Raw genomic sequence first — 26,987 nt, forward strand, 5'->3', positions numbered from 1 at the left:
GTGGCCCACCTGGCGTAGGATTTATAATCATTCTCCTGTCCTGTATGGCCCATCGGGATTAGGGTTTACTGGCCAACCACTAAAGCCGCACTTAAGTCCGAACGCTTGCCCTATCTTTTGCCACTGGTTTTATCGAAGCTTGATCGAACCTTACTAGTAGTACCTATGCTGTTACCTCTTAAACAATCTATATCAATCTATATCAATCACCCAATGGCACACTGTAAGCAGCTTATTATTCAGCATGCATGGGGACACAACACAATAATGGATAATGGCGTCCAGCCTAGTGTCTAGTACTAATTAACGCCTGTCCCCACCACCTAGCATATAAAGCAAGCCTATCTTTGCAGCTGTCTGGGAATGTCCATCGCTTTCCATTACTCACCCTCCAAATTTACTACCCAAAGAAACATGGCTACCCATCATCCTGCAATTCAAATGACCGGCGTCAAGCAGCCGTTGACGTTGGTTCAAGTCCCGACCCCCAAACCCCAGCACAACGAAGTCCAGGTCCGAATAGAATGGGTACCCTCCGCACCCTTGGACGTGTACCAAGTAGAAGCTGGCTTGATGGTTCAGTTCCCTCAAGGTCTCGGTGACAGCGGTGCGGGTACCGTGGTGGCAGTTGGGCCCGGTGTCGAGCGCCTTCGTGTTGGTGATCAGGTCTTTGGCTTCTTCTTTCACCGCGAGAAGGAAAAGGGCCAACAGATCTATGTAACCGCGCCAGAACACTTATTTGGAAAGGTTGGAATAGATATCTCTTTCACGACATCCCTCAAACCATATTCCAAGATCTGACCAACAAGCTAGGTTCCCCCTAGTATACCGCTAGCCGCTGCGGCTACGGTACCGACGAACTTCGTTACCGCATTTCTGACTCTGTCCGACAAGCTGAACCTGGACCTGCCGTGGCCACGTCCCTCCAATTTCCACCCTCAGGACCAACACGTACCAATTATCGTTTGGGGCGCAGGGAGCTCTGTTGGCCAATTCGCAGTCCAGATCCTCAAATATTGGGGCTACACGAACGTCATTGCAACGGCATCTCCCAAGCACCACACAAAGATCAAGGGCTACGGTGCTAAACATGTCATTGACTATCAAGACCCGAACGCTGTTGACATGATTCAAAAGATACTTCAGACAGAAAGCCCCAGCCTCCCTATTCGCGCCTTTGATTGTGTGTCCTCGAAGTCCGGGTCGCTGCAGCACATCGCCGAAATCGTAACTCGGCCGGGCTCAACTATAGCCGCTGTTCTTCCTGTGGTTATTCGCTCTCCTTCACACAATGACGGCGTACATCTTTCGGCTGACGTTGTCGGGGGAGCACCCTGGGTGCCCGGCGTGGATGTCCATGGTGTTATAAGCTATGACTTTGAAGCGGTATTTGCCATATCATCACTTCATCATCTTGGTTTGCTTTCAGATAGCTGACTTTGCAGTAGGATAATTTCTTGAAGGACCATCTGTTACCGGACATTGCTCCCACGCTGCTCGAGTCGGGTGCTGTTGAGCCGAATAAGTATCGTGAAATTCAAGGCGACTCGCTTTTGCAGAGGGCTTCCACGGCTTTGGATATTTTGCGAAGTGGCACTGTCAGTGGAGAGAGGCTCGTTTGGAAGGTTTGGACCGAGGAGGAATACCCACAGTATAAGTAAACTGTCGTGATGGGATTGATACGTGCGGAACTCGTGAAAATCCTAGAGAGCTAGATAGCTGTGTTGAACTAATTGTGAAACTTTGGGTTAAGTCGTTTCAATATGTAGATACAATAATCGGCATTTTCATATGTGAAAGACAAAAGCTACTGGCAAACCTCAGAAGAGGATAGATAGCATAGACAAGATGCACAGGGCGATGGAACACATAAATATACTACTCTATTCTACTACTCAACAATGAACGAACACACCACTTGCACCCTCTAGATACCAGTAATAACGCCCTTTCCAGCAAGATTTCCATCGCGATGATCCCTAATTGCACGATCGATATCGCTCAATCCGTCAGAGTATTTAGTATACCGGACACCCTTTACAGTTCCTTCGCTTAAGGCCTTCGGTATCCAAGACCCAACCAAGGAGGACAGGAATTCCACATCCTACTAATCTCAGCACAACCAGACTACCTTACCGAAGAATGAGTGAATGACTTACCGACTCGCCCAAGATATCCACAACATTCGTATGCACCAAGTCAATCTTCGGCCGCCTCAGAGCCTCCAGAAACTGCACGTTCGCCACCTTGCCTCCCTCACCAGCAATATCTAAACAAGCAGTACACGTCTCCTGCGACGAGATCGCATCAAACACAACCCCAAAGCTCAGACCCTGCGCCTTCACCTGCGCAACCACATCACCGGCACCATAGTCAATGACATGACTCGCTCCCAGACCCCGAACATAGTCAAAGTTCCGCGCGGAGCAAACAGCCGTGACATCCACATGTGACGCCCTGAGCAGCTGGATCGCAAAAGCGCCGACAGCACTCGCGCCACCCCAGACGAGGACCTTCTGGGCTTCGACGGGCGCATTCGCCGGAAAGGGGTAGGGGAAGTCGAGGGACTTGAAGACGGCGGCGGCGGCCGTGAAGAAGGAACAGCCGAAGGTGACGGCAGTTTCATCGGGGACGGAGCTGGGGACTTTGAAGATCATGCGCGGGAGCATGGGGACGTACCGTTGGTAGCCGCCGTGGCGGAGGTCGGGGGCGATCCGGCCGGTAGTCGCCATGGATTGCATTCCGATGAGCTGTTGCTGCGTGTAGCCGGCTACCTGTGAGTGGGTTAGGTGATGTTGTGACTGGGAGTTTGGAGAGTCGTGTATATACCCTGTCGCCGATGCTGAAGCCGGCCACGCTTGAGCCGACTTCGGTGATTTCTCCGACGATGTCACACCCCGGGAGCAGTGGGAGATCTTGGGGGAAATGGCCCTCGTATATCTTCCAGTCGGCAGCGTTGGTAGCCGCTGCCTTCACTCTCACTAGCACTTCTGTTGGTTGACATTCTGGGATCGGGAGGTCCTGGATGGCTAGGGGACCGTGGAATTGAGTGAGGACTGCTGCCTGGTTGGCCATGTTTCTTGCAAGATGATAGTAGGGGTTGTTTGTTTATGATTTGATAGTGAAATAGGAATTGTTGTGGCGTGATGAATAGTTAACTGTGCTAAATGCACGGTTTATATAGACGAGATATAGAAGGTGTCCCGTATATACGGCGCAAATACGGCGCAGATAAAGTGGCAGAATTTGTCAGCGCAGGCCTTTATTTACAAAGCATTACTGCGCCTGTGTAAAGGCAAAGAGAAGAAAAGAAACGAAGCCTTAAAGAAAGATGGTGCTAGGCCAACGTAAAAGTTATGTGTTGGGATGGCGGAGCCCATGACGTGTCGTTCATGACCGCGCTATCGAACACGGATGGGCTATTACCAACCTTTAGCGGCCATGATCATGACAATAACTGGTAGGCGCAATCTTTATTAGTCTTAGGAACATTTAGTCGCGAATATTCATTTCTATAGGTGCTACAAGTGGAGGTATACTACTACCGATCAGGCCGTAGCTGGAGATGGTGTCAATGTGTGCTATGGTCGTCATACGGGATATGGAGGCTATGGAAACCTGGCTCGTGGTGGAAGACAAATCTTACTAAGGCAAGAAATCCTAACAAAGGAAGTAGTTACATGGATTCGACTGGAAGATGGGTTGGTTCCCGAGAATGTGACGTAGAATGCAACCTACGGTCAGGATGAGTATCATCCCGTTCAACATCACATTGAGCTCAAGAGAAGTGAGTTCGAGGGTGTGGCTGGCAGCCTTCAGGTTTTCCCAGGATTGTATTCAGCGACACTTTTCCTATTTTTAATTATTTATTTCCCTTTTAGGTTGTGGAGCTGACCGACACGCTGGGCATCCGCAGCCTTCGTACCGAAGCTCGGCGGTTTGAATATGTTATGGAGCTATAGAGTCTGGCCTACTCTAGTCAATACAAGCATTTTTTCTTTTTCTTTTTCTTTTTCCTTTTCTTTTTTTTGGCCCGGGTGTGCTTGGCAGAATAACCGATGTTAAATCCCAGTGTTGTGAATGGAAGCTCGAAGTGTGAACAGTTCAGCTCCATATACGGAACTTAATCGGTACAGTACCAGGTTTATTGGAAATCAAGCTGATATCTATGTTGCATGTAAAGTCTCGAGTCCGCAGATGAGAGTAATGAATTAACTTAACCTTCCTCTGGATTAGAGACTATGGACGGACGGCCAAGTAGCAAGCGGACAAAGAGCGATGGCCGATACAAGGCCCAAGTATCAGGTATCAAATAGTATATTTACACTCGGCAATCATGTAGATCTGGAAAAGACCTAGTACAGAGTCGGCGGATAGTAAAGCGTCACGCAATATAATATTCAGGTATATATTGCGGGGGAAAATCTCGCGGAGCGTGGCTCAACATGCCTGTTTTCGATGTCCCACAAATATACGCCAGACCAAGATCGGTTACCAGACATTCACCGAAGTGACAATTGATGGCGAAAATGAACGAGAGTGCATGCTAGGCATGGTGGCTATTTGCATCTCAGAAGGGAGAATACTTCTAGCCACCTTTACATAGGCTGTCTTGTGATAGAGAAACTGACATCATCCTGCAGACTTCATCACATGTAGATGTTAATAGGCGATTATATTCCGATAAATTGGATTGAATATCACTCCACCACTTCTGATGTTTTTTGCCTCCGTCCCGACCTACTAAGATTAATATGCTTACGACTCAATATATTGATTCAAGGCGACCTCATGCAACTATCTGAATGTGGTATGCAACCATTTCTACCATGTACAGAAAGGGCAACAGTCTCTTAAGTGAGGGTTGTCCAGTCGCCACGATCTGCCGTTTATGGCATATACTGATGTCATACCTTGAAAACTACCTCCTCTTGACCCGAAAGTTAAATAGTTTATTACAGTTATACCACGAACCAGAAATGCACAACTCAATGCTCCCAAGAGTAACAATAGTTAGTCTCTAGGCTGTGCTGATCCGATGTTGCTAAGTCTACGTGGGTGATCTATCCGTCACCTTTCGCAATGTCTGCGCGACCCTCTTTGTGCCATACAGCTGAGTGGCATAGACGTATCAATAATATCTTGAGGTAACTATATTACTATGGAGCAAGGAACAAGACTGGTCGTCTAGGACCTGAGTGTTTCAGCGTCAATGCCTTGATATGGTTTGAAAGCCGGAAAGGTTGAGGTTGTGTAGGCACTGCGGGTCCGTGCCGTAGGAGATATGAATAATTCTTCGAGGTGGCCACTCTTTTTTCTGAGCACGAATAGAATTGGCCTATAACCAGTCATTGGAAGCCGAATCACGGACAGTTGAAGCTACGGCCAAGGTTGAAACATATCGGAGCAGGCACAGGTGTCGAGCTTTCATGGTTGTTCCAGACAAACCGAGACACCAGCTACCCGTGTTTGCGCCCAAGATAATATCCAAAGGCCAATAAGATTAGGGCGTGCTGGTGCAGCGGGAGTGCTTGGACATTAGCGCGAGCCATCATTAAACCACATGATGGCCGAATAAGCTTGAGCGGATAGCTCCCCCTATCAAAAAGCGTATTCTTATTTCTTGGCGCTGCAACATGACATGCGCAGTACTTGGTGTAAAGCCATAGATGAGAGGAGGTGGAACGAAATGGCGAAATGGCGAAATGGCGAAATGGCGAAATGGTAACAGTCATTGCCACACCTAATCCTTTTTACCTGGCTTTTTTCCAGTAATTTCTTTCGCAAAAATCTGAACTATCTCATGCGAAAGTTTAAGTCCACGCTCGCTTAGATTATTTATAAACTCTTCGGATTGTCGGTTGTTGAGAACTTGTAGCATTTCATATTGCGTCTCGCTTGACTGTTGTTTTCCTCGATGAAAGATTGACTGGTATATACCAAGCCTTTGGTAAGTTTGGTATAATTAATCGACTTGTTATGTTCCAACCAATCGATTGTTGCTAACGCCTCTTCAATTGGGATCATATTGGTGGAGATATAAAGGTTCGAAATATGAAGACTGAAACTCGGTGAGTATGAGTATTGTGGGGCAGATGGTGACGTGCGGCAGGTGGTACCCATATTAACATTATGACTCACTCTTGCGCGACTTTCCTCTATTAGCGACAGTGACCCCGCGTTGGGCCACCCACTACAAGAATACAACTTGACATTAAACAACATGGCCGATCTACTGACAGGATACATTCACTCGGCCGCCTTTGACATAGGCAGGTTGCCCGTCAGCGATATTCATACTCTGCATTATGAACAGTATGGCAAACAGGATGGGAAGCCAAGTAAGAGACCACCACCATGAACCTTGGAATGAACGCGCAACTCCCCCGACCCATAAGTACTCCATTATCATTCACTACAACTTATACATATATAAACTTTGGAATGGCAAATATACTAATGTTACTAGTCCTTTACCTCCACGGCGGACCCGGCGGACACACCTCATACAGCAACACGAAATTCTTCAACCCAGCCATATACCGCGTGGTGCTGTTCGACCAACGTGGCGCCGGGAAATCAACACCCTCCGCCGAAATACGGGAGAATACAAGTCAGGACCTAGTCTCCGACATTGAAGTGCTACGTAAACACCTTCAAATCACGAAATGGCACCTCGTCTTTGGTGGCTCGTGGGGTTCAACCCTGTCCCTGCTCTATGCCCAAGCCTACCCGGAAATGGTAGGCTCCCTGATACTACGGGGAATCTTCACTGTCAGGAAACTTGAACTAGAGTTCTCCCGTGGGTCTATTGGCGCAGCAAACATCTTCCCTGAAGCCTACGAAGCATTTGTCAATTTTCTCCCCGAAAAGGATCGGGCGAGACCGAACGAGGCGTACTATGATCTGCTTGTTTCGCATGAGTACGAGACAAGGCTCGCCGCGGCGAGGGCGTGGAACCGATGGGATCTGAGTATTGGCACTTTGAGACCGGACCCTGAGGGTTTCGCTCAACTCGAAGATGATGCGTGGGTGCTTGCTCATGCTCGGCTTGAGGCACATTACTTTGCGAATGGGGGATTTCTGGAGGAGGGTCAGATTCTCAAAGAGGAGAATTTGAATAGGATTAGTCATATTCCGAGTAAGTGATTTGCCACTCCTGGTCGAGACATTGTGCCTTAAGTGCAGCTAACTGCCTGTCTTATAGCCACTATTATCCAGGGCCGCTATGATGTTGTTTGCGCACCGCAGACAGCTTGGGATCTACACAAGGGCTTGTCACACTCTCGATTATTTTGGACTCCTGATGCCGGTCATAGTGCTACTGTACGTCCATCATCTAATGCAGCATTGATTGACCTGGTTTCTCAGACACGGCTATGTTAACCTCTTTGTAGGAACCTGGTACACAGGCCAAACTGCTTGAAGTCTGTGACGAGTACGCTGAGCTTGATTTCACTCACTGAATGTGGTTGGGTAATTCATTATATCCCCTGTTTTTGTTCATATGATCATTCTCATCGCAGCTCTCACATAGCATAAAGACTAGTTGGGCGATCCTTGGACGGAGCTTTGTACGCCCCAAGTGCCGATCCAATCCGGCGAAGCACACGAGGAATAGGCTCCTCCAGCTGCCAAGCCTATAAGAGTAGACGTTCTTACTCCTTCATTTTTGATTTGGCATGTCAAACACCGTAGTGCCCTTCTCGCTCCCTTTATCTGTCGACAATCAACATGACGAAAAGCTCTACAAGGAACCTAAAGCATTGAGAGGGCAAATCGAAGCTACCCTGCCGACGGCCATATCCAGGTCCCAGGCAGAACTCGTGGCAAGGAGATAATTAAATATTAAAAGGAGATGAACTGCTGTTTATGGAGATATCTTATAGAGCCTCCGCTTGGGTAATATGACACCGCTCATACAAAGTAGCTCAAAGCAGAAACAATTCATAGAGCAGCTTCAAATAGAACTAAGAGTATCAGCACAATGAACTAGAGCACATAGAAAGTATACAACGTGACCTGCAGATGAAGCTCTACATTTAGATAGAGCTTTACTTGTCAAATCAGACTTTAGGTGTGCCCTATCTAAATGTTATAGCTATCGTACACGGGTTCATAAGGCCATGCACTGCTCGAATCGATAGAACTGCCCATTTCTTTATATACGGTTAAGCAGTGCTTTAAATAGCAATATTTTCATAAAAAGCAACTGAGGTGGCTACATCACTTAGGATTATGTTTAGCCGTCTTTTTTTGCTCTCGTCAACCTATGGTTTTCTGCCTCGCATGCCCCGCTTTCAATAAGGTACACGAGACAAGGGTTCTCCTAACAGGTTGAAGCTGGCAGACTTGATCCACCAGCTCACATAACAGCACCGACGAGTAACGTATTCGGAAAGCGAGCGTTCCACGTAACCGAGCCCTCCCGAATTTCACGCATGTCATATTTTGAATCTATTCAAAACACCGAAAAATCTGCATTTCTATAGAAAATTTAAATAGCCCGACGATTAGGACATTGAGTAATTTTATGACCTAGAATACCGCAGCCAGAGCACTTTGGTGGAGCGCGTACACGCTGACTTTCTACTACAGGTGCGATATCTACCGGGGTAGTAGATATAGCTTTATTAGTAGAATTCCTGCTCTGTATAAGCTCCTGAGCGTCCTGAACTGAAGGGCCTGTTTCTATAGTAATCTGTCTAGTAGAGCGCTTTTTCTTTTTAAGTATTATTGTGTTCGCGGCGCGTAGTTCCCTGGCTTCCTGCTTTGCAATAGTAGCTTCATTTAAAGCTCGTTCACAGCCTTTGAAAAGCTGTTTTATCACCATCTTAGTGGGCGAGTCAGGGCTCCTTGTACGAGCTCTAAGCAGCTTCTTCAGCGTAGTCTCCTGCTTTTGTAGTTGCTTTAGATTGTGAGGCGTTTTAGGCACTGAATCAGTAGATCTACTACTAGGTCTACTGCCTGGGGCTAGATTAACAAAAAATAACTTATAGAATCGAGTCTACCAGTATTATCTATCTCTCTATATTGATAAGTAATTAATACATGAATAGTACAATTTATATAAAAATATATCATGTTCCCCAAAACGCTGTTATTTACTCTTAAGTTATAGTTTAGTATAATAACTATATTGTGTCAATTTCTCCTTTTATATAACAAAGGGAAGTATCTGTTTTGATATCTGTTTACCTATGTGAAATCCAAAATTAAAAGCTATTGTAGCAAAGTCCAGCAGCCAAGAACAAAAGTAGAGTGGTATCTAATAGAACATATAGAATATAAGTAAAGTAGATTGAACAGATCACTTTTAGATAAGTTTTCGCGAGATTGCCCGTGCTCGGGTAAGTATCGGCCAGCTGCTTATCCTATCTATTGTGTACTACTCACCCAAGCTCACCTAAGCTCGCGCGATTATAAAGCGGCTCACCCGCTAGCTCACCCGGGCAGCACCCACCCGACTTCTGGCCGCGTTTAAGCCACACGCCGGGAGGTTAGTAGTTGGGTGACCACCAGCGAATCCCTCCTGTTGTATGTTTTTTTGATGATTACCCAATTAACTACTTGAAATTTATTGTCAATGTAGCTTTAATTTAGTCGCTGTGGTTGGTTATTGCTGTGCCGCACTTCTGCCTATTACACGCCTCGTAGCAACTGGATTAAGATGTAGAAAGACCTGTGAGATGGCCCCCCACAGCAGCACATAAGGGCCTGTTGCGGTCCTTTGGCCAGCCAACTAGATGTAAATAACTTGCAATGTGAATACTGCTACATGCAGATATCGCGAAAGTTGTATATCATGTCATGGGATTGTGGGGGATATTGTACAATTAACGTAGTTTTTTTTTTCGTCATGAGTAGTGTGGCAAGCAGCCGAGAGCACTTGGTCACATACATGATCAACTTCCAACTAGACGCTCCCGTACATTAACTCCCAGACCAAAGCCATGGGCAGACACCTCTACTTCGTACTGGGGTCTAATACTTTGGTAGTTGCTACGGGGAAACTGAAGTGAGAGCAGCTAAGGCCGGAGCCCACATCATTCTGTTGTATCACGACGACGATGACTACGAGGTTGCGCTTTAGCTGCCGGAAACAAAACTTCCACAAGATAGATAGCAAAGGCTTTGCCGTGCGAGGAATAATGGACAGAATCCCAATGGCCGAGACGTTTTTTTTTTTTTTTTTTTCTTTTTTTTGGATAGTATTTCGCAATATATATTGAACACACTGAATAGGTAATGAGGCCTGCTTGCACTTCTGCTTACAGCTTCAACCCTTTGTCCCTCGCCAGGTTACTGAGATTCTCCCTTGTACGCTCCCATCTATCTGACGCAAAGAGATAGCGATGCCGCGTTTTCTTGGACTCTTCCAGCACATACATAAATGGAGTGATTCCTTTCTCGTCTTTCTCATTCCAGTTCATGAGGTTGTTTTGCAAAATGAAGTCACAAATATCCTTACTCACTGAGCCGTGAATAGCTCCATGATGTAAAATATTCTTGACACTCTTATCCTTCGCGGACAAATTCACACCATGTTCCGACAAAACCTTCAAAAGCTCGACCTCCACCTTCCAATTGCGCATTGCCAGGTGTGCCAAGTTCTCTCCTTTTGAGTTCGTCCAGCGTGCATCAGCTCCCTGTTGCAGAAGAGAGAGGCAAATTTCTGTCCGGTACGATAAGTGAAACGTCTGCAGGTATAAGCTTAGAGGGGTGTCTCCATTTTTGTCAAGATCATCCACTCTCGCACCATGATTCAGTAGTATGGTGACCATCTCGAGGGAGCAGATACGGGATTGTAGATGGTGATGGAGTAAAGATCTACCTTGTCTGTCTGTTTCGAGACATAGCTGTCGGCCTCCCTCTCTGTCCTTGTTTAGGATTATTCTTACGGTGTCACATCTATTCTGGTGCACAGCGTAATGTAAAGCAGTCACGCCTTCCGAATCCTTGTTGGTAATGGAACAACCCCAGTCAAGGAACTTGCAGACATTTGTAGAACTTCCTGCTTTACAGGCGAGGTGCAATGCTGTTTGTCCTTTCGAGTTCCGTGCAAACGCATTAGCCCCCTTCTCAAGTAGTGACTGAACAACCACTCCCGAGTCAATGTCGCCATAGCGAACTTTATGAAGTGGTGATTCTAGTGCTGTATTTGCGATATTCACATCAATATCACTTCTTGCAAGAAGGATATTAAGGACCGCTAATCTCTGTTCATCGATATATCGATAGATCTCGCGTGCTTCCTCTCCTTCATAGTCAGATAGGAAGTTGGCACTAAGCTCAACTTGCCATCTGTCGTCCGTCCATGCGTCATCGTTTGCCAATCCCCTCAAATTGCTTCCTGGAATGCCTCTATTCAGGGCAATATGCAACGGTGTGTCCCCGTCATGAGACTGTGAGTTTGGATTGGCACCCTTGCCCAGGAGATATTCCGTCATTGCACAGTGGCCACTACAAGCTGCAAAATGCAGCGGTGTGAGGCCAACGGCGTTGGTAACATTCTCTTCTGCAATGTGAGTTTGCTGATGTTTTTGATACGTTCGTTCCCCAGTTTCCATACTAATCGTCCAAAGGTTTCTCTCAACGCCAGTATTAATATCGACACCAGCCCGGAGAAGTATGTCTGCAACTAGGTGGTTTCCTGTTGCAACTGCATAATGCAGCGGGGTCATGTTTTCAACATCGCACAAGCTAGCATCAATACCCCAAGATAAGAGCAAGCCGGCTAGATGAGCGCTTTGATCCTTTGCAGCAAGCACTACCAAATGTAATGCATTCCGACTCATTGTATCTACGGCATTGACAAAGGCCCCTGCATCTAATAACTCTTTTGTTGCGGCCACACTGAGCTTGTCTGCTGCAGCCAGTAAGGGCGTCTGCCCATCTATATCTCGTATTTCGGTACGTGCACCGTTCCTTAATAGGAGGTGTGTCAATGCAGCGTTGCCTTTGCTTGCCGTGTAATGCAACGCAGATCTCATCTCAGCATCTGTCATATTCACATCGAGCCCCTTATGAAGAAGAATTTCGACCGTCTGAGCCTGCCCTCCCATCACTGCCCAATGTAGAGCGGTATGACCAAAGCTATCCACCGTCGCGACGCATGGTGTACCCTTTAGAAGGTCTATTAATTCAAGATTTAATCCAAAATATGCGGCGATATGCAACCCGATGACCCCTTCCACCTTCCTCAGCGGACGGAAAATAGATCTTTCTTCCAGTAAAACCTGTGCTGCGCTGGCAAGCACTGGGTTATTCCGCAGGAGATATGATGTAAACTGTCTAGCTTCGTGATAGGCTTCTCTAGCATAGAAACCCCAATACTGCGCGACATACTCATAAAGGGGATTGTCTTCTAGTCGCTGTTGGTACTCTTGCCAAGTCGTAGCCGGGCCCCTTTCAAAATGTTCGTACGACAAGTATGTCACGCAAGTCTTGACGATATTCAAATTGGGATCAGGAAACCATGCTGTCCAACATTGATCAATGTACTCCTGCGCTGTAAAGTGGACCAGGCGTACTATTCCACAGCTTTTGTCAGCGGTGACCAAGCCAGCACAAACATCGACTATCACGTCAATGGTTGGGATATTATCTAAATCGATTGTGGATGAGTTTTCTGTGACAGCCAAGGCGTGCTGTAGCTCTATGATTCCCAATGCTCTCCGTGCGCGAAATATCCAAGAAAGAACCCGAGTAGCTAGTCCTCTGTGGCTCGTTGGTTGCTGTTTAATCCGGTGCATAATTCTGTCGTATGCATCCTTGTATGTGCTGGATTCTTTAGGTAGCATTTCTAAAGCCCTTTTGATTTCAGAGATTGTTATCATATTCGCCAATGACTGCAAATGAAGATATGCGAGGAGAAACCTGACCCAAGAGTTAGTAAACTACCAAGTGCTGGTATGCGTGCACACTCTTACATCCCATCAGCTGCTTTGATAACCATCGATTTGATATTTTCTTCCAACCCAGGTTTCTCCAGAACAAATTTTGGTAGTCGAGCTACATGGCCATCGAGATATCTCCGGATATCTTCATCGCGAGCGTGAATCTCGAGCACAATACTCCTTCTTTGGTAAAATTCTGTCTCTATGGCATGGATATGCCGAGACGTCACAAAGAGGTTCGCCCTAGTTGTATCCTGCAGACTGAACAATGTTGCTAGAACTTCTGATCGTGACCCGCCAGAACCATCGCATTCATCTAGAGCGTCAATGATAATGAAGGTCCTTGTGTACGCGCAGATGACTTTCACCAGGATACCCATAAGATCGTCCGATGAAGGGCGAGTATTTCGGGTTCTATGCTGTTTGTAAAAGCTTCTTACAAACTCCGGAATGGAAGGCCGAATCAGTTGTGAAAGAAGGCTTGAAAGCAGATCATGACGCGATGTCTGGGGCTTTTGCCAGTCATAGTATACATACGCGATGCCAACATTCGTGTTCAGGTCCCTCTGGTAGGTCTGGCAAAAGTAATGAATGATGAAAGAGGCAGCGAAAGTCTTTCCTGCACCAGGAATGCCTGGGCAGAAAAGAATCTGGTTGTCCTCATCCAACCATCTTTGAAACTCTTCCGACTTAATCAGCCACCCACCGGTCCCCTTTTGCCATCGATCCAGGCAATCTTTCTGGACCTTGGAATAGTCAATCCCTGCAAGCCATTCACGAATGGCGTCGTCTTCCTGACCCCCCTCAGCATCCCTATACGCTGCTATCCGCCGCGGCGCTAAATGACATAAAAGGTCTTTTGCATAAGCTGCTGCTGCCATTGCTGCATAACCCTGCCACTGATCACTTTTATGCGTGTCCGCGTAGTCACATATACCCCGAATGACCAAACAAGGGAAGTGGTTCATCAAGCCCGCAGCTTCCATCTCGAAACATAGAACCCCCCTTGCTGCTGCGAACTTATCACGTAATACGGCATCCTTCATGAGTTGGTTTCCGGATGCAATGACACCATAGTGGATCATGGGGTTGTCCTCCGTTCCAGCTCTTTGACGGCGCATGACTAAACTAGACATGCTGTCGTCAGAGTCTGTCCCTAAGTGGAGCAAAATGCGTAATATGCGTAGAAGGATATCCCAGAGAAGCTAGACCTGACTCTCAGCGCACGCAAAACATCAAACGCAATGACGATGAGTCTAAACATACCTTCACTATCAACGAGGTAGAGTTTGATTCCGTACCGCCGACTTGATCGTCTTGGACACGGACAACATCCGATTTGTAAAGCTTGTCAGTGCATGGATGCGGTCTTTGGTACTCCTCTTGTAATCTTTTGTGTCTCTTCAGGACACTGGTGATAGATTCTTCGAGCCGATGGCCCTTAGTATCGTATTTGGCCCGGAGCCCATTCACAGCCGAGAGCAGACAATGCGGTGGCTGATTCAAAAAGCCTTGATCTTCAAAGATTTCGTTTTGTATCCTTTTACCGAAGTCATGCTGGATCACACCACCGGTATTGTTTTCAGGGGTACTGACAACAACATCGCCTAAGCGGACATCGTGACATGGACTGGGCGCACCTCCGCCAATACCAACCAAGAGGCGAATCTGAATATTGTGGAAGCTATGCGACATGTCTTTTGCGGCGCTTGCAGCAGAGCATAGGCCATAAACAGGTAAAAGAGCTATGACCACAAGGTGAGCTCCAAGCTTGCCCAGGGTGTAGGTATTGTTATCTTGTATTGGAAGGTCACATATGTCATCATGTATCTCGTCTAGAAAAGCTCGAGCAGCGACGTATTCTTTGCGAATGCTACAGATCCAGCCCACCGTGTATTCTCCCCTAGAAGGCATCTCGTTAAGCGAGGGGTAGGCCTAAGCCAGCCCAGGGAACTAGGTAAGGATTTGAATTAAAAGGTCGGCTCACATTTCAAGTTTACTTGTGAAATGTTTGCTAGAGCGCATGAAGGCGATGGGTTGAAAGATCAAAGACCCAATGTAGTTCCCGGCAACTCAGCCTTGTGTCTTCCCCCATATACAACGAATGAAGATATGCCACGTCAGTTGTGTCTGAAGCCCTGATTATGCAGATTTAGCGCCCACGCCACTTCGTGAAGCACGAAGAGCTGGTGAAAGGTAAACTTCCCCACCAGTTATTTACAAGATATAATACTGATGGCCACACAGGTACACGCTGTGTTTCTTGCAGCTCTATTTAGTCATATGTCCAGGTTATTTAACTACACTGTATATGATTAATAGGTAGTTGCCAAAAGCAACTGCCGCAGCTTTAGCTGGTGACATCCTAGTCAATTAACATTGCTTGTTTGAAAAACTGCGTCTTAACTTATATAAACATTAGTAAGTTCATATTGCGCTGGAATGGTGCAGTGATTTTCCTATTTCAATCCAACCCGCTATTGAATAGCCGCTGGCTCTCCTAAGTTTCTGTAAACTTCAGTCCTCAAGGGCGAGAGGGGACAGAAATGCGGCCTTTGTCTTCAGGAGGAACTTGTAGAGTTGGCGTCGGGTCAGATTTTCATGTAACAATCTGCACCTGTCCCGAATCTGCCAGAATTTATATTAATACAGTCCAGGAAAATCTGCTATTAAAATGTAAATAGATTTAATTCAGTTTAATTAATAGTTATTTTATCCAGTTAAATATATAAATCTAATTAGAAATTTCAGTGAAAGCTTAAACTAGGCAAGTAGATCTACTAGATTAAGCCCTATTCAGAAGGCCGGCCAACTCTAAGAGGAAGACGTAGCCTAGAATGATTAGACAAGAGACAATGGTTGGGGAGGATTTCCTTCTATTTTGTTCCAATCTTTAAAACTACGGGTGTTTTTCTGTCTCTGGCCGGGATGCTGCAATCCGGGCGAATGTCATCACGACCATATAAGCATTGCAGATCGGTGTTCGCTGCTGACGCCCGTTGAAGCTTGTAGGTACTTCGACTTCAGGTTTCTAGCTTCAGAGTCATGAAAGAACTATCTGGGCATGGGGGTAGAGGTCCATAAGGATCACAAAGCTTAAAGCCCATGTTAGTATAAAAACCTCTTGCGTTTTCAAACGAAGCGCCTTCCCCGGTCTCTAAACTCAATCTGGCATATCCTCTTTCCTTCGCCACCTTGATGAGATGCTCGACGATAGCCCGTCCAACTCCTTTGCGAAAATGTGTTGCCACTGTCCTCATTGATTTCACCTCGCCATGTGTTGGTGACAATTCCTTGAGTGCTCCAATTCCCATCAGCTCATGGCCTTCCCAGGCAGAGTAAAGAGTGACATTTGATGCCTGCAGGCTCGAAACATCAAGAACATCACAGGAATCGACCATGCGGTTTATTTCGGCCACATGCAAAGAAATCAAGGCAAGCACGGCTGGAGTGGATTTAATGTCGTCGATCTTGATGAGCATTTCGAAAGCGAGATTCGATTCTGGAGGACTGGCGTAGGGTGGGACACAAGCGTGGCGCGCGGGGAGAAAGTTTGACCGCCAAATAGAGTGCAGGATGCAGGAAGGACTGTTTTCGTGCCTTTTGGAATATTCTAAATGTTTTATAGGTTTTTGTGAGAGCTAGTTATGTGTTATAATACTTCCTCCAGGGAGTTATGGATAATGATTAGTCAGCGAATGAGTTTACGCGGAATATTCTAGTGTGTTACTGTTACAGACCCTTGTCTAGCACATCTTATCAAAGGCGGGCGCGCAGACAAAAAAGTGTAGGATACCAATAGCTGGTTACAGACAGCTAGATATGCAAGGAATTGGATGTTTTTATTAAAAATCTATTTTTTCATCCCACTTCAGAGACAATTTCGAATGAATATAAGAACACCACTGTACCCAATTAAACCTAGTCTGGATAAACTCTACGGCCTTGTTTCGTTTTATATAGATCCTTCACTTGTCTTCCCCGAAGATGATCTGTCCTCATTGTGAATAGTGAGAATCATGTCTGCTTTCCTGCTTCCTCTAGATCTTAGGTGATACACCCTTCAACATAGGAACTCACAGATTCAACGGGTGCTTCTTTCTCACATATCCACCAAACTTGTATATCAAATATGGAACTGGAACCAGCGCCACGGATATAAACCCCAGAAGCGAGTTTCCCTACTCCAAAGATTAGTATCCAAAGGAATCTCAGCGACCTAAGACTTGCCACTACTTACCCAACCATACCCGAGCGTTGTGTCTGCAATTGAATCCCATTAGCCTCTCCAGCTTCCAAGCAGACGAAGAAACGAAATCTCTTACACATTTGCGGTCCAGCCAAGGGCAGGAACGCCCCAAACAATGAGCGCATAGCCGTTAATGCAGCTACGGCAGAAGCAGCATATTTGTGAAAAGCGTCAACCATGTACGTTTGGATAGGGATGAAGACGCCAATCATGCCAAAACCGAACGGGATCATCCCAATAATAGGCACGACCCAATGTGCATGCTTTTCAACCGCCCACCCGTACCAGAAAAATGAAATGGGTATGAACAAGGCGAAGATACCACACGCAGCAAGACGCATCTCGGGCTCATATACCCCGCCATTGTTACGCGTGAGGGTCACCACTGTCGTGTCGTTGGACTTTGCTACAACGCCGAGCCCAACGAAAAATCCTAGGCCGATGCTAGATATGCCAGGCCGCATACCTGAGGTGACCAGCCATAGGTGACCTCGTAAACGCCGGTGATAGTGGTAAAGAGAAGGTATAGCAGTCCATAGACGAGAGACATATAAAGGGACAGGATGAAGCTGATCGGGGTGGCGAAGAGTAGCGTGATCGGGACTAGGATGCCTCGTTTGATGATCCCAAAACTTGTTAGAGATACGTCCTGCTCATAGCAGCTGCGGAGGTCTGGCCTATTTGTTTGTTTGGCGAGGAGCTTTGCCTTCTTTTGTATAATAACTTCAGGGTTGGTTTCGGTGTTGAAGACTTCGATGCCCACCGTCGCAGTCCCTGAAGCGATGAGTAAAACCCAGAAAACCTGCTAGTGCTTTAGTATTTCATTGATAGGACAAGGGTAAAGCTTGCTTGACATACCCATCTCCAGCTGACCTGCTGAGATAAAAACCCCCCTGCAATGGGACCAATGACGGGACCTACCAAGGGTCCGATACTAAACGCAGCCATGGCTGCCCCGCGTTCGGTTGGGGCGAAGAGGTCGCCTATAATGCCACCCCCAATTGTAAGACATCCAGAGCCACCTATGCCAGCCAACAATCGGAAGACAATGAGGGATGCCAAGCTCGGCGCTTTGGCACAGCCGATCTGCCAAACGACGAATATTGAGTTTGCGGTGAAGAGAACCGGGCGTCGACCGTATATTTCACTGAGCGGCGAAAGGACAAGAGGACCAAACTATGTTATATCAGCGAGGGAATAGCCCGGATCGAACTGAGACACTAACAACGTAGCCAAGTAAGTAGATGCTGACGACCAATGAGCTCAAGACCTCGGATTCGTTGTGAAAGGACGCATCCATGAACTGAACGCCCGGTGCGAACATGGATGATGCAAGGGGACTGAGATGAAGTTAGAAGAAAATGCCAAAAATGGAGGTGTAGTCGTGTTTCTCACCTAAGGAAAGACATGAGACTGACAAAACCCAGGATCGACCACTTTCGACCCTTCGAAAAGTTTCTACCATTAGAGACGGGTCAGTTTACGATCCATGGTCTGCGGTGAAAGCTAAGCTACCTGGGATTCTTGGGATCGTTTTGGCCATCCCAACCCACTATACCCTTCTCCAAGTTGCTTTCTGGAAACGAATCTTCGAGAGTATATGATGCGGATTTGGTTCCGTCTGCAGTTAACAGGCCCCCTTCCTCGGCATCAGTTCGAGTTTCAGTCTTCATGACCTCAGGGCCTTGCATCGTGTGTTGAGTTAATTCTTGTAAAGAAGGGAAGGGTATTGTCGTTAAAATATAAACAAAAAATCATATATGTCAACGTGGACGAGAATGTAGGGCATTGCAATTTATAGTATAGGAAAGCGGCAGCCTATCAGCTTGCAGGAGGCATGGTCCCGTATTTACGCCGTAATTTCGGCGGCACTACGACCGCCGGGTTCAGCTGCGTATATACGACCTCGCCGCCTTTTGTGCCTCGACTCACTCCAGCACCTTTTCCAAGAGGTATGGTTTAGTTCCCTCTCGGAAGGGTGGAATTACAAGCTGAAGCGCTGTTGCATCTTATAATCATGAGCGAGTCTGCCTCTCAACATAGATTGCCCGAGTCTGAAAGGTCTCCGTCAAAAAGCCGACAGTCTGGACAAGCCGACGCTCCACCAAGGAAGAAAAGACGGCGCCAAATTAACTCATGCGCTGAATGTCGGCGGCGCAGGTCTCGCTGCGACCGCAGACTTCCGTGTGGGGAATGTACGAAGAATAAATGTTCATGCCACTACATAGACGACTTGGATACGCCCACGACCCAACAGCAGAGGGGGGCAAGTGAAAAGAATGCATCGTTTCCCTCAGCAGTCTCGTTAGTGTCACAAGAATTGCCTTTGCCAAACCCGACGAGTCTCGCTCGCGCACAGGAGGACTTGACTGCACGTGTCCACAGACTGGAAAGCCTTCTGAACACCTACCTGCCAGTCCTGAGTCGGCTACAGTCCAGCCAGAATACCACTGATCCACTGCCGCAAAGGGATTCTACACACCCCCAACCACAGTACCCTGCAGCAAACACTGGCATTGCAGCATCTTCTACTAATGTGCCCATCAACATCCCCAAGATATTCGAGGCAGAAGGCTATTTAAGAGGGAAGAATGGGCGTAAGACTGAATTTGTATCCAGCCGACATTGGACGGGCTTAATTTATCTAGTGAGTATGATGAGGATAGATTAGTTTGCAAGAAGTGAGAACGTCACTAAGAGATTCACTCAATCACACTCAGTTCCCAGAAATCTACTTGCTCCGGAATCGACCTAACAGCCATCCCATTTGCTATATGATTAATCAAGTGTTCATGCGCATCCGGGAACGTGCCAAGAAGCAGAAACTAGAACCGTTATCATCATTAGTCCCATCATTATCACTCGACACCGCGCTTCGTGCTATTATCCCTTCGAAGACAGTTGCCAGCGCTCTGCTGGATGCCTACTTTGAGAACTTCGAGAATATACACCGTGTGATCCACATTTCATCTTTCAAAGAGGAGTTTGAAGTCTTTTGGCGCTCTCCGGGGTCATTGAGCCTTTCCTGGGTCGCAAATTTAGTCATCATTCTTCGACTCGGGCTGCTCGCGCACCCCGATCCTGAAAGCATTTCAAATGACGCCTCCCCAGAATGGCTGCAATACATAGAATCTCAGGGTTTACAGCTGGCTGAGCTGTTCTCACACTGCAGATCGTCAGAGGGCCGACCGTCCCTTGATCATGTTCAAACACAATGCTTGCTTGTCGTGGCTCGCATCGCTGATGGGTCAAAGGCAACAGTTGCCTGGAAGCTGGCGGGACAACTGATACAAACCTGCCTTATCATGGGGTTTCATCGGGAGTCAGAATTAGTCGGCGGCAGTATGTCCATCTTTGATGCCGAGATGCGCAGGAGATTGTGGACAACAGCCCTAGAGTTGTATCTACATGTTTCAAGACATGCGAGCGTGCAAGAGGCATTTCTTCAAGCCCAATACAATATACGCCGCCCATTAGACATCAACGATCGAGATCTATCAGCTAACATGACACGTTTACCAACGCCTGATTTTAAGGTATCTGCCACCGATACATCGTTCCAACATGCATTATCAGAATCGTTAGGACTCCGCCTGCGCTTGGTCGGTTCAAAGTACAGTGGGATTGGACTAGCGGAATTGCCGGGAGAGCACTGCGCATCCTGTGGTCTACGCAATCGACTTCTTTCAAAAGCCCCACCCGGGCTATCAAATGGTCAATTCTTTGACCAAGGCACGTATGATCAGCGTCAGCACGCTATGTTATGTCTCACTCACCACAGCGCATTTCTTCATTACAAATTAACAGATCTTTTTGAATCAGACCTTCATCCTAAGGAACAAGTTCTGGACACTTGTCGCTCAATTCTCAGCCTCTACCAGCACCCTGACCTCTCTCCCGTACAGCGATTCATTCTTGGGCGTTGGCATCGAAATGACATCCTGACCTCTGTTATCTGCTTATGCTTGACGTTGAAGGTGGCACTGCCCAATGACCCTGACACAAGTGTCATACCACCAACTAGAGGTAAGCAGATATAAATCCCTTGCGCAAAAGAATGCTTAACTAAGGTGCTCTAGACCTTTGCCTGGTGCAGCAATATTCTAAATTGGTCGAAGATACCATTCATATACTCTCAATGAGGCGGGAGCAAAACCAAAATGAGATGGAGGAGCAGGTACTTCTTGTACTGCTCTTTGCTATCGTGAAATCAAAGGGTGTAGAAACCGATATTCCAGGTCAATTACAAGAATGCTTGGGAAGGTTCGGGTTTCCGGTCTCGCCACCACCTTGTCATAATTCGTCGGAAGAAACAAGTGATGTGAGTTCCGTGAAAAGGATCATCCATTTATATTCTGTACTGATCCTAGGCACAAACAGAGTCTGCCTTCAGGGCTCAACGTGGAGACATTTGCCCCGACGCCTAAAAGCTTCTCGTCTGCGGACATGGACATGGTAAGCTGACTGAGACTAATTTCATGCATTGCATATGCTAACTTGCAAAGGTCTTCGATATTGATTTATTCATGTCCGAATTCGCGCTGGACATTCCGTTCTGATCGGTCCGTGGTAATATGGTCTCTTGCTCATTTCAATACCCTGTATGAGTATAATAGTGGTGAGACGTGCAGGGCTGTTACAGAATAGTCATATTGTATTACAAGTAGAAGTCGAATATATTAATTCGCAGGGTAATAGCTGTTAATCTTATATCCACAGCCCACTCACTTCATGACCAAGCCCCAATGATATTAGTAGCTCTAGTCTGCTTCGCCTGATACAACCCCCGAATCTTCTTATGTGAAGTGAAGAGGGAATCAACAGCTAGCAAGCAATTGCCGCGACTTGGGACTAGAGGTGCAATGATACTCTAAAATAGTTAATTTGAAAACTCAACTGCCATCTGCCCAAGTTGGGGCTTCGTTCTCCTTCTTGGCATCCCTTATTTTCCCCTTACTACTTAACAACACCAGACAAAAAGCCCCATGGCGCTTCAAGTGATACAGACCCACCTAGCTAATGCTGCACGAACTACTCCATACCCCGGAGTCAAACGATGTAACATAAGAGCCAGCATCCTCCAACATCGGTTGCTTAACTATACTAAGTAAAGCTTAGCCGACGATTAGTGGAACCCCACCCCACCCTCAGTGTGGGTCCTCTAGACACTGAGAGTTCTAGTTAATGCATCTAGAGGGCCCTTGTCAGTAATTAATTTCCACAAAAACAATGGCCTAGTACTGTACCGACGATACAGGGAGGGCGAGCAGATAAAAGTAACTAGGAGAGAGCCATTTTTGATGGCAGATGCATGAATTTGAGAAGCTAAAGCGGGTAAATAGAACAAGATATAGCACTTTACCAGGGTTCAACAGCAGCTGGATATATGAAGTTAGAATACAAGAGTAAGAGGGGTAACTGGGAACAGGATATAATATTGGATTCACTCTATACGATATACACATCGCACACACTAGAGTATTTGCCTGGTAACAACATTGTACTGGTAAATCCGCTAACATCATTCTTCTCTCATCAAAGCCATTTCTCGTACACCCCCAAGTCTCCACAATGGAGTGCATCCACCGTCACCACGGGGAACAAGACTGCTTATGGAGGATCGAATTGATCCGAGGAGAAGGATGAACAAGGCGGCAGTCAAACGGCGGCACTTGGTTTGCTCTTGATATGTTTGACAGATCCACCAATCGCCATATGCTGATGAGGATGTCCGGGACAAGGTCTCATGGAAGCGAGAGATCGGAATGACAAGGGACCGTTACATCGCCCTCGAATACATTAGGCCATGTCATGTCGAGCGGTAGCCTGAGAATTCTTCGGCGTGTCTGAGATTCTGGTTTCGCTCGGGGACATGAACCATACAATTAGTACATGGGAGACGACAACAACAGTGGGAGCAGAGAGGGTGGGACCGAGAAAGGCGCAGCATTAGGCTGATGTTGGAGTAGATGGGGTGATATCGAAGGCCAATCTTAACAAGTCAACAAGGTCGGATGTTTAGGAAGGGTTTAGCCAAAGGCAGTCGAGCATTGGTAAGAGGTGATGAGACTTCTCCTAGTACGGAGTAGATCGTGCCGGTCTTGGGCGAAAGGAGCTTGAGACTGTAGGATATTGTAGGATAACCGGGAGCACGGTTGCATACTGGCTTACTAGTGTTTACGGTAGTACCTGTGACTCATAACTATCCCAGTAATACTAGTGTCATATACAAGTGCGTTACTGCGTACAACTCCAGAGATTGCCAAGTGGGGCGAACCCTGGACATCCATCATGGCCTCCGACGACTTCCGCCACAGCTACGAACTAGTCAGAGGGAAGCACGCAAGGAGCACACCCAGGACATGAGGGGCAAGGCCGCGTTCATTCACATATCATAGTGTGCTTCGCTGAAGACAACCCACTTTTGAGTCACGACTTTTGTCAGTCCAGCGACTTGGTTTTGTCCATCCAAAAATGGATTCCTCCAGCAGTACCCGGCCATGTTACCTATCGCAGCTACCGGCTGAGCTCCTCTACGAGATCTTCCAGCGATGCCCGGACATTTCCGCCCTCTGGAGTCTGCTGACTACATCGTCGCAGATGTTAGCAGTCTTCAATTCGAGGGCGTCGGAGATAGTGGATGCCGTATTGAACTTGACTGTCCCAGCTCAGACGCGACTGTATATGCGACAGGTTCTCGTTCTCCGCACCGGCATACATTCATATTACAGTTTTGAGGACGCCCAGACTGATCGATTCCTGCTCTGCAAGAGAATTATGGCAACACCAGACCAGCTCCGGACTTTTGTGGCGTTATCCCACAGGGTCCATGTCTTGGCACATCTCTGCATTGAAGGTTGCCTTCGACGGTGCCTAGCTAGTCCGCTCGGCCAAAGGGAATACCCCGTGGGGTTCATAATTCCCACGTGGACGGAGGAGCAACGAAGCATTCTATCATTTTGGCGCGTGTTGTTCTGCAGTGAACTCAAATTGCAAGGGCTGAAGGGACATCTTAATTGGTCTCCCAGAGAGCTTATAAGACTGCAAAGTCAAGGTCTTTACGAGCATGTGTTATCCGGGACTGCAAGATCTCAGGCCATGACTGCATTACGCTTTATTTGTGAGCAAACTAATCCAGATGGCTCTGAGGAAGAATTGTCAAATGGACTTGAACAGACTAAACCACTTCAGCTGCCTACGATCCCCGAGGGCTCTGAGTTTAGTTGGACATGTCAGTCGCCTCCGTCTCCAATGGCTGTGATTCAAGGCTGGAGTCCTTCGGACCCACAGCTCCCCGAACCCAGGCCATTTACCAGCTCAGTGCCGAGTCCAATTCTGTATCCGAGAGTAGCTTTGGATACCGACTCCGAGGACGAAGAGGACTTGCTGACCCCAGCCGAGAGTGAGGAGTCAGAGAGCGAGGAACTCGAGAGTGACGAGTCCGAAAGCGATGGGGACGAGAGTGATGGACCGGAGAGTTGGGGACGACTGCGCTGCCTTTTTCGCATACCTGAGGACAGACTCATAATCGTGGAGAATCCTCCAAGTGACCCGGAGATCATACCCCCAGCGCCTTTCCCTATTCAAGGTTTTGGAGAAGTTCCAAGCCGGGGGGAGTGGCGAACACTCCATGGAGCAACGATTGGTGTACAATTCTGGACGGGCATGAATATGAATCGTAATGCTGGGCCGGGTCAATATATATGGCCAAACGTGTATCTCAAATATGGCTTCGCTATCTGGGAAGAGCAGAGAATGATTGACATGGGACTATGGTCGACCGAAGCTCGCGTCGATGCATCCGACATCTACGAAGATGGTATAGCTTTTTGAGTGAGGAAGATCTTAAGTTTTACGACTCTCGACGCCGTTATTATGAGTCTACCTAAATTAGAAGGATATTAACTCGTATCATTTCGAATATTACCAATGCTGCAATTATCTAACTACCTGTCATTGCCAGGGCAAACTCTGGCGGATTCCCTTTACTATAACATTCCCATAATGATCACACGTAGGTATTGGTACGTTAAGCCTTGACTGAGCATACATACAAATCCCATAATACAACGCACAACCAAACTAATATATACAGAGTCGAGGGGATCACGGTGGAATGCCAAAGGAAGGGCCGAAGATGTTCATGATAAGTTGGGTAGTATCTAGCCGTTTTTCCTGGGGGCAGTTGACATCAGAAACAATAGACAATGCTTCGAAAGCCGCGATGCATTGGATGGAAGTAGCTCATGCATTGTATGTAGCCCAGCCAGTGTAAAATTCAATAGGGTATGTTTTATCCTTCCCAGAATCGTTTGAATCCTTGCCGGTATATTTCTCGTTTTGCGTATAGTCGTACGCAATGCTAAACGCGTATTATTAACATCAGCCGAGGGTTTGTTCAAGCAAGGAGGGCGTCCATACCTAGTATAAACATAGCTGTGCGGGTTTTGGATAGCTTGTTCCTTGGAAAAAGTCTCCTGCGTCCCTTTGGTCCCCACACGCGCCTCCTTGCCAGTCATCCGCTTGAATTGATACTCCTCACCATTCTCGGGATCCATTGCCGTTGCAAACAGGAGATGGAAAAGCTCGTGGTAGAAGGTTGTCGCCATGGGTGACACCGTCTTAATGGCCGTTTTCTTTAGGGGAGGCTTGTTGCCCTTGGCAAAAACACTGTCGTCGAAGGGGTCAACCTTAACCGAACGTAATCTGCCACCGACGAAGGCCTCATTGCAGAGCACGACAGCGCCAATGCCCACTTTTGATTCCCAGACCGTGTATCCAAGAATCTTTTCACCAGAGCTGCAGGGGCCTTGCGTAGGGTCGTTGCCGAAAGCTTTGTCAAACATGTAGGCTTTGAGGCCATCGCACCAGTACTACAGACCCCTTGTCAGCAAATTTTGGGCAGGCGGCGCTTTCAACATCCTGTAGGAGGGATATACCGGAAAGACATATTTTGCTTTAGATGCTCCCAATTCCCTCATTGCCGCCTTCTGGCGCGACTTCATCCTCTTGTCGTCTTTGATCAGGTATGGGGAGCCTTTTTCATCTTTCATGAGGTTGCCCTCCGCGTCCTTCATTTGGCTACTCATATCCTCACGGATTCTCCACGAATCGCTGCAGAACAGGTACGGTTTGTTCTTAGATGCACCGTGGAGAATCGTGCTCTCCTCTTGGAAGAAGTTCCTGACAAACTTGAACCTCCCTCGAGTAACTTGTCAGTACCCATCCTTTGTGTTACTCGCAATCCGTTTAGCTTACTTGTAATCTTCCCCCGTTCCTCATCAGACGGGTCTTGAAAGATTGCTCTCACCAGTCTGTCCGCCTCGGATCGTGTCTTTGAATCCTTGTCCATGGAATCCGAGACTGCCCGAATACCAGCCTTTGATAAGATGTAGGCATCCTCAATGATCTGTGAGAAATCATTCTCTCGGCCAGCACAGTTCCCTGCCACATCAGGATTGAAGCTAACCTGAAACATATTTTTTATATCTCTAGGTCCGCGAGCCTGGGCAAGAGCGAAGGGCCAAGTATTTGCCCATGCTGCAAGCAGTAACACAGGGGAAAGGAACGAATGTAGAACGGCCATAGTGGTTGCAATTCCCAGGAATGGTTCAGATAGAGATTCTGTCGTACGAGTAGATGGAAACAGTGTGCGTTTTCTCTTATCATTCTCATCCCTGAGCTAGGGAGGCGAGAACTATGAACCCAACCTACATATTTTATGCACAGTACCTTTGATTTTAGTCCGCTATTAGTTTTAGTACTGTATTAACTTTCTCGTCTTGACAGCTGATTCTGTCGGAGATTGTAAATTTAGCCCCATTATTCCATCCATGGCC

General features: G+C 47.1%; 9 protein-coding genes across 9 annotated transcripts; 4 read left to right on the forward strand and 5 right to left on the reverse strand.

Annotated features, from left to right (window-relative positions):
• Positions 1 to 327: 327 nt before the first annotated feature.
• ABOM_003822 (zinc-binding alcohol dehydrogenase family protein) lies at positions 328 to 1,661 on the forward strand (the record flags this gene model as incomplete). Its single annotated transcript, XM_022530952.1, has 3 exons — positions 328 to 747; positions 814 to 1,386; positions 1,449 to 1,661. Coding segments are annotated over 3 exons (1,206 nt in total), but the record flags the coding sequence as incomplete, so codon positions are not given.
• A 266-nt stretch (positions 1,662 to 1,927) lies between these two features.
• Positions 1,928 to 3,075, reverse strand: ABOM_003823 (zinc-binding alcohol dehydrogenase family protein; the record flags this gene model as incomplete). The annotated part of the gene is made up of 3 exons (XM_022530953.1): positions 1,928 to 2,104; positions 2,160 to 2,774; positions 2,830 to 3,075. 3 exons carry the CDS (start codon positions 3,073 to 3,075, stop codon positions 1,928 to 1,930), a joined length of 1,038 nt encoding a protein of 345 aa, XP_022391089.1.
• A 3,148-nt stretch (positions 3,076 to 6,223) lies between these two features.
• Positions 6,224 to 7,466, forward strand: ABOM_003824 (uncharacterized protein; the record flags this gene model as incomplete). Its single annotated transcript, XM_022530954.1, has 4 exons — positions 6,224 to 6,341; positions 6,470 to 7,141; positions 7,208 to 7,326; positions 7,398 to 7,466. The coding sequence occupies 4 exons, from the start codon at positions 6,224 to 6,226 to the stop codon at positions 7,464 to 7,466; spliced, it is 978 nt and encodes a 325-aa protein (XP_022391082.1).
• A 2,805-nt stretch (positions 7,467 to 10,271) lies between these two features.
• Positions 10,272 to 14,813, reverse strand: ABOM_003825 (uncharacterized protein; the record flags this gene model as incomplete). The annotated part of the gene is made up of 3 exons (XM_022530955.1): positions 10,272 to 12,879; positions 12,933 to 14,104; positions 14,166 to 14,813. The coding sequence occupies 3 exons, from the start codon at positions 14,811 to 14,813 to the stop codon at positions 10,272 to 10,274; spliced, it is 4,428 nt and encodes a 1,475-aa protein (XP_022391083.1).
• A 1,109-nt stretch (positions 14,814 to 15,922) lies between these two features.
• On the reverse strand, positions 15,923 to 16,381 carry ABOM_003826 (GNAT family N-acetyltransferase; the record flags this gene model as incomplete). The annotated part of the gene is made up of 1 exon (XM_022530956.1): positions 15,923 to 16,381. One exon carries the CDS (start codon positions 16,379 to 16,381, stop codon positions 15,923 to 15,925), a length of 459 nt encoding a protein of 152 aa, XP_022391084.1.
• Positions 16,382 to 16,975: 594 nt separating this feature from the next.
• ABOM_003827 (MFS transporter) lies at positions 16,976 to 18,839 on the reverse strand (the record flags this gene model as incomplete). Its single annotated transcript, XM_022530957.1, has 8 exons — positions 16,976 to 17,080; positions 17,140 to 17,162; positions 17,225 to 17,549; positions 17,615 to 17,950; positions 18,007 to 18,324; positions 18,374 to 18,488; positions 18,544 to 18,606; positions 18,664 to 18,839. 8 exons carry the CDS (start codon positions 18,837 to 18,839, stop codon positions 16,976 to 16,978), a joined length of 1,461 nt encoding a protein of 486 aa, XP_022391085.1.
• A 1,101-nt stretch (positions 18,840 to 19,940) lies between these two features.
• On the forward strand, positions 19,941 to 21,707 carry ABOM_003828 (fungal specific transcription factor domain-containing protein; the record flags this gene model as incomplete). Its single annotated transcript, XM_022530958.1, has 4 exons — positions 19,941 to 21,174; positions 21,228 to 21,469; positions 21,529 to 21,603; positions 21,654 to 21,707. 4 exons carry the CDS (start codon positions 19,941 to 19,943, stop codon positions 21,705 to 21,707), a joined length of 1,605 nt encoding a protein of 534 aa, XP_022391001.1.
• Positions 21,708 to 23,622: 1,915 nt separating this feature from the next.
• On the forward strand, positions 23,623 to 24,981 carry ABOM_003829 (uncharacterized protein; the record flags this gene model as incomplete). Its single annotated transcript, XM_022530959.1, has 1 exon — positions 23,623 to 24,981. One exon carries the CDS (start codon positions 23,623 to 23,625, stop codon positions 24,979 to 24,981), a length of 1,359 nt encoding a protein of 452 aa, XP_022391002.1.
• A 411-nt stretch (positions 24,982 to 25,392) lies between these two features.
• On the reverse strand, positions 25,393 to 26,734 carry ABOM_003830 (uncharacterized protein; the record flags this gene model as incomplete). The annotated part of the gene is made up of 4 exons (XM_022530960.1): positions 25,393 to 25,510; positions 25,570 to 26,021; positions 26,088 to 26,350; positions 26,407 to 26,734. The coding sequence occupies 4 exons, from the start codon at positions 26,732 to 26,734 to the stop codon at positions 25,393 to 25,395; spliced, it is 1,161 nt and encodes a 386-aa protein (XP_022391047.1).
• Positions 26,735 to 26,987: the final 253 nt, after the last annotated feature.

The sequence above is a fragment of the Aspergillus bombycis genome (assembly GCF_001792695.1).
Source record: "Aspergillus bombycis strain NRRL26010 chromosome Unknown contig00024, whole genome shotgun sequence".
Taxonomy (NCBI): Eukaryota; Fungi; Ascomycota; class Eurotiomycetes; order Eurotiales; family Aspergillaceae; genus Aspergillus; species Aspergillus bombycis.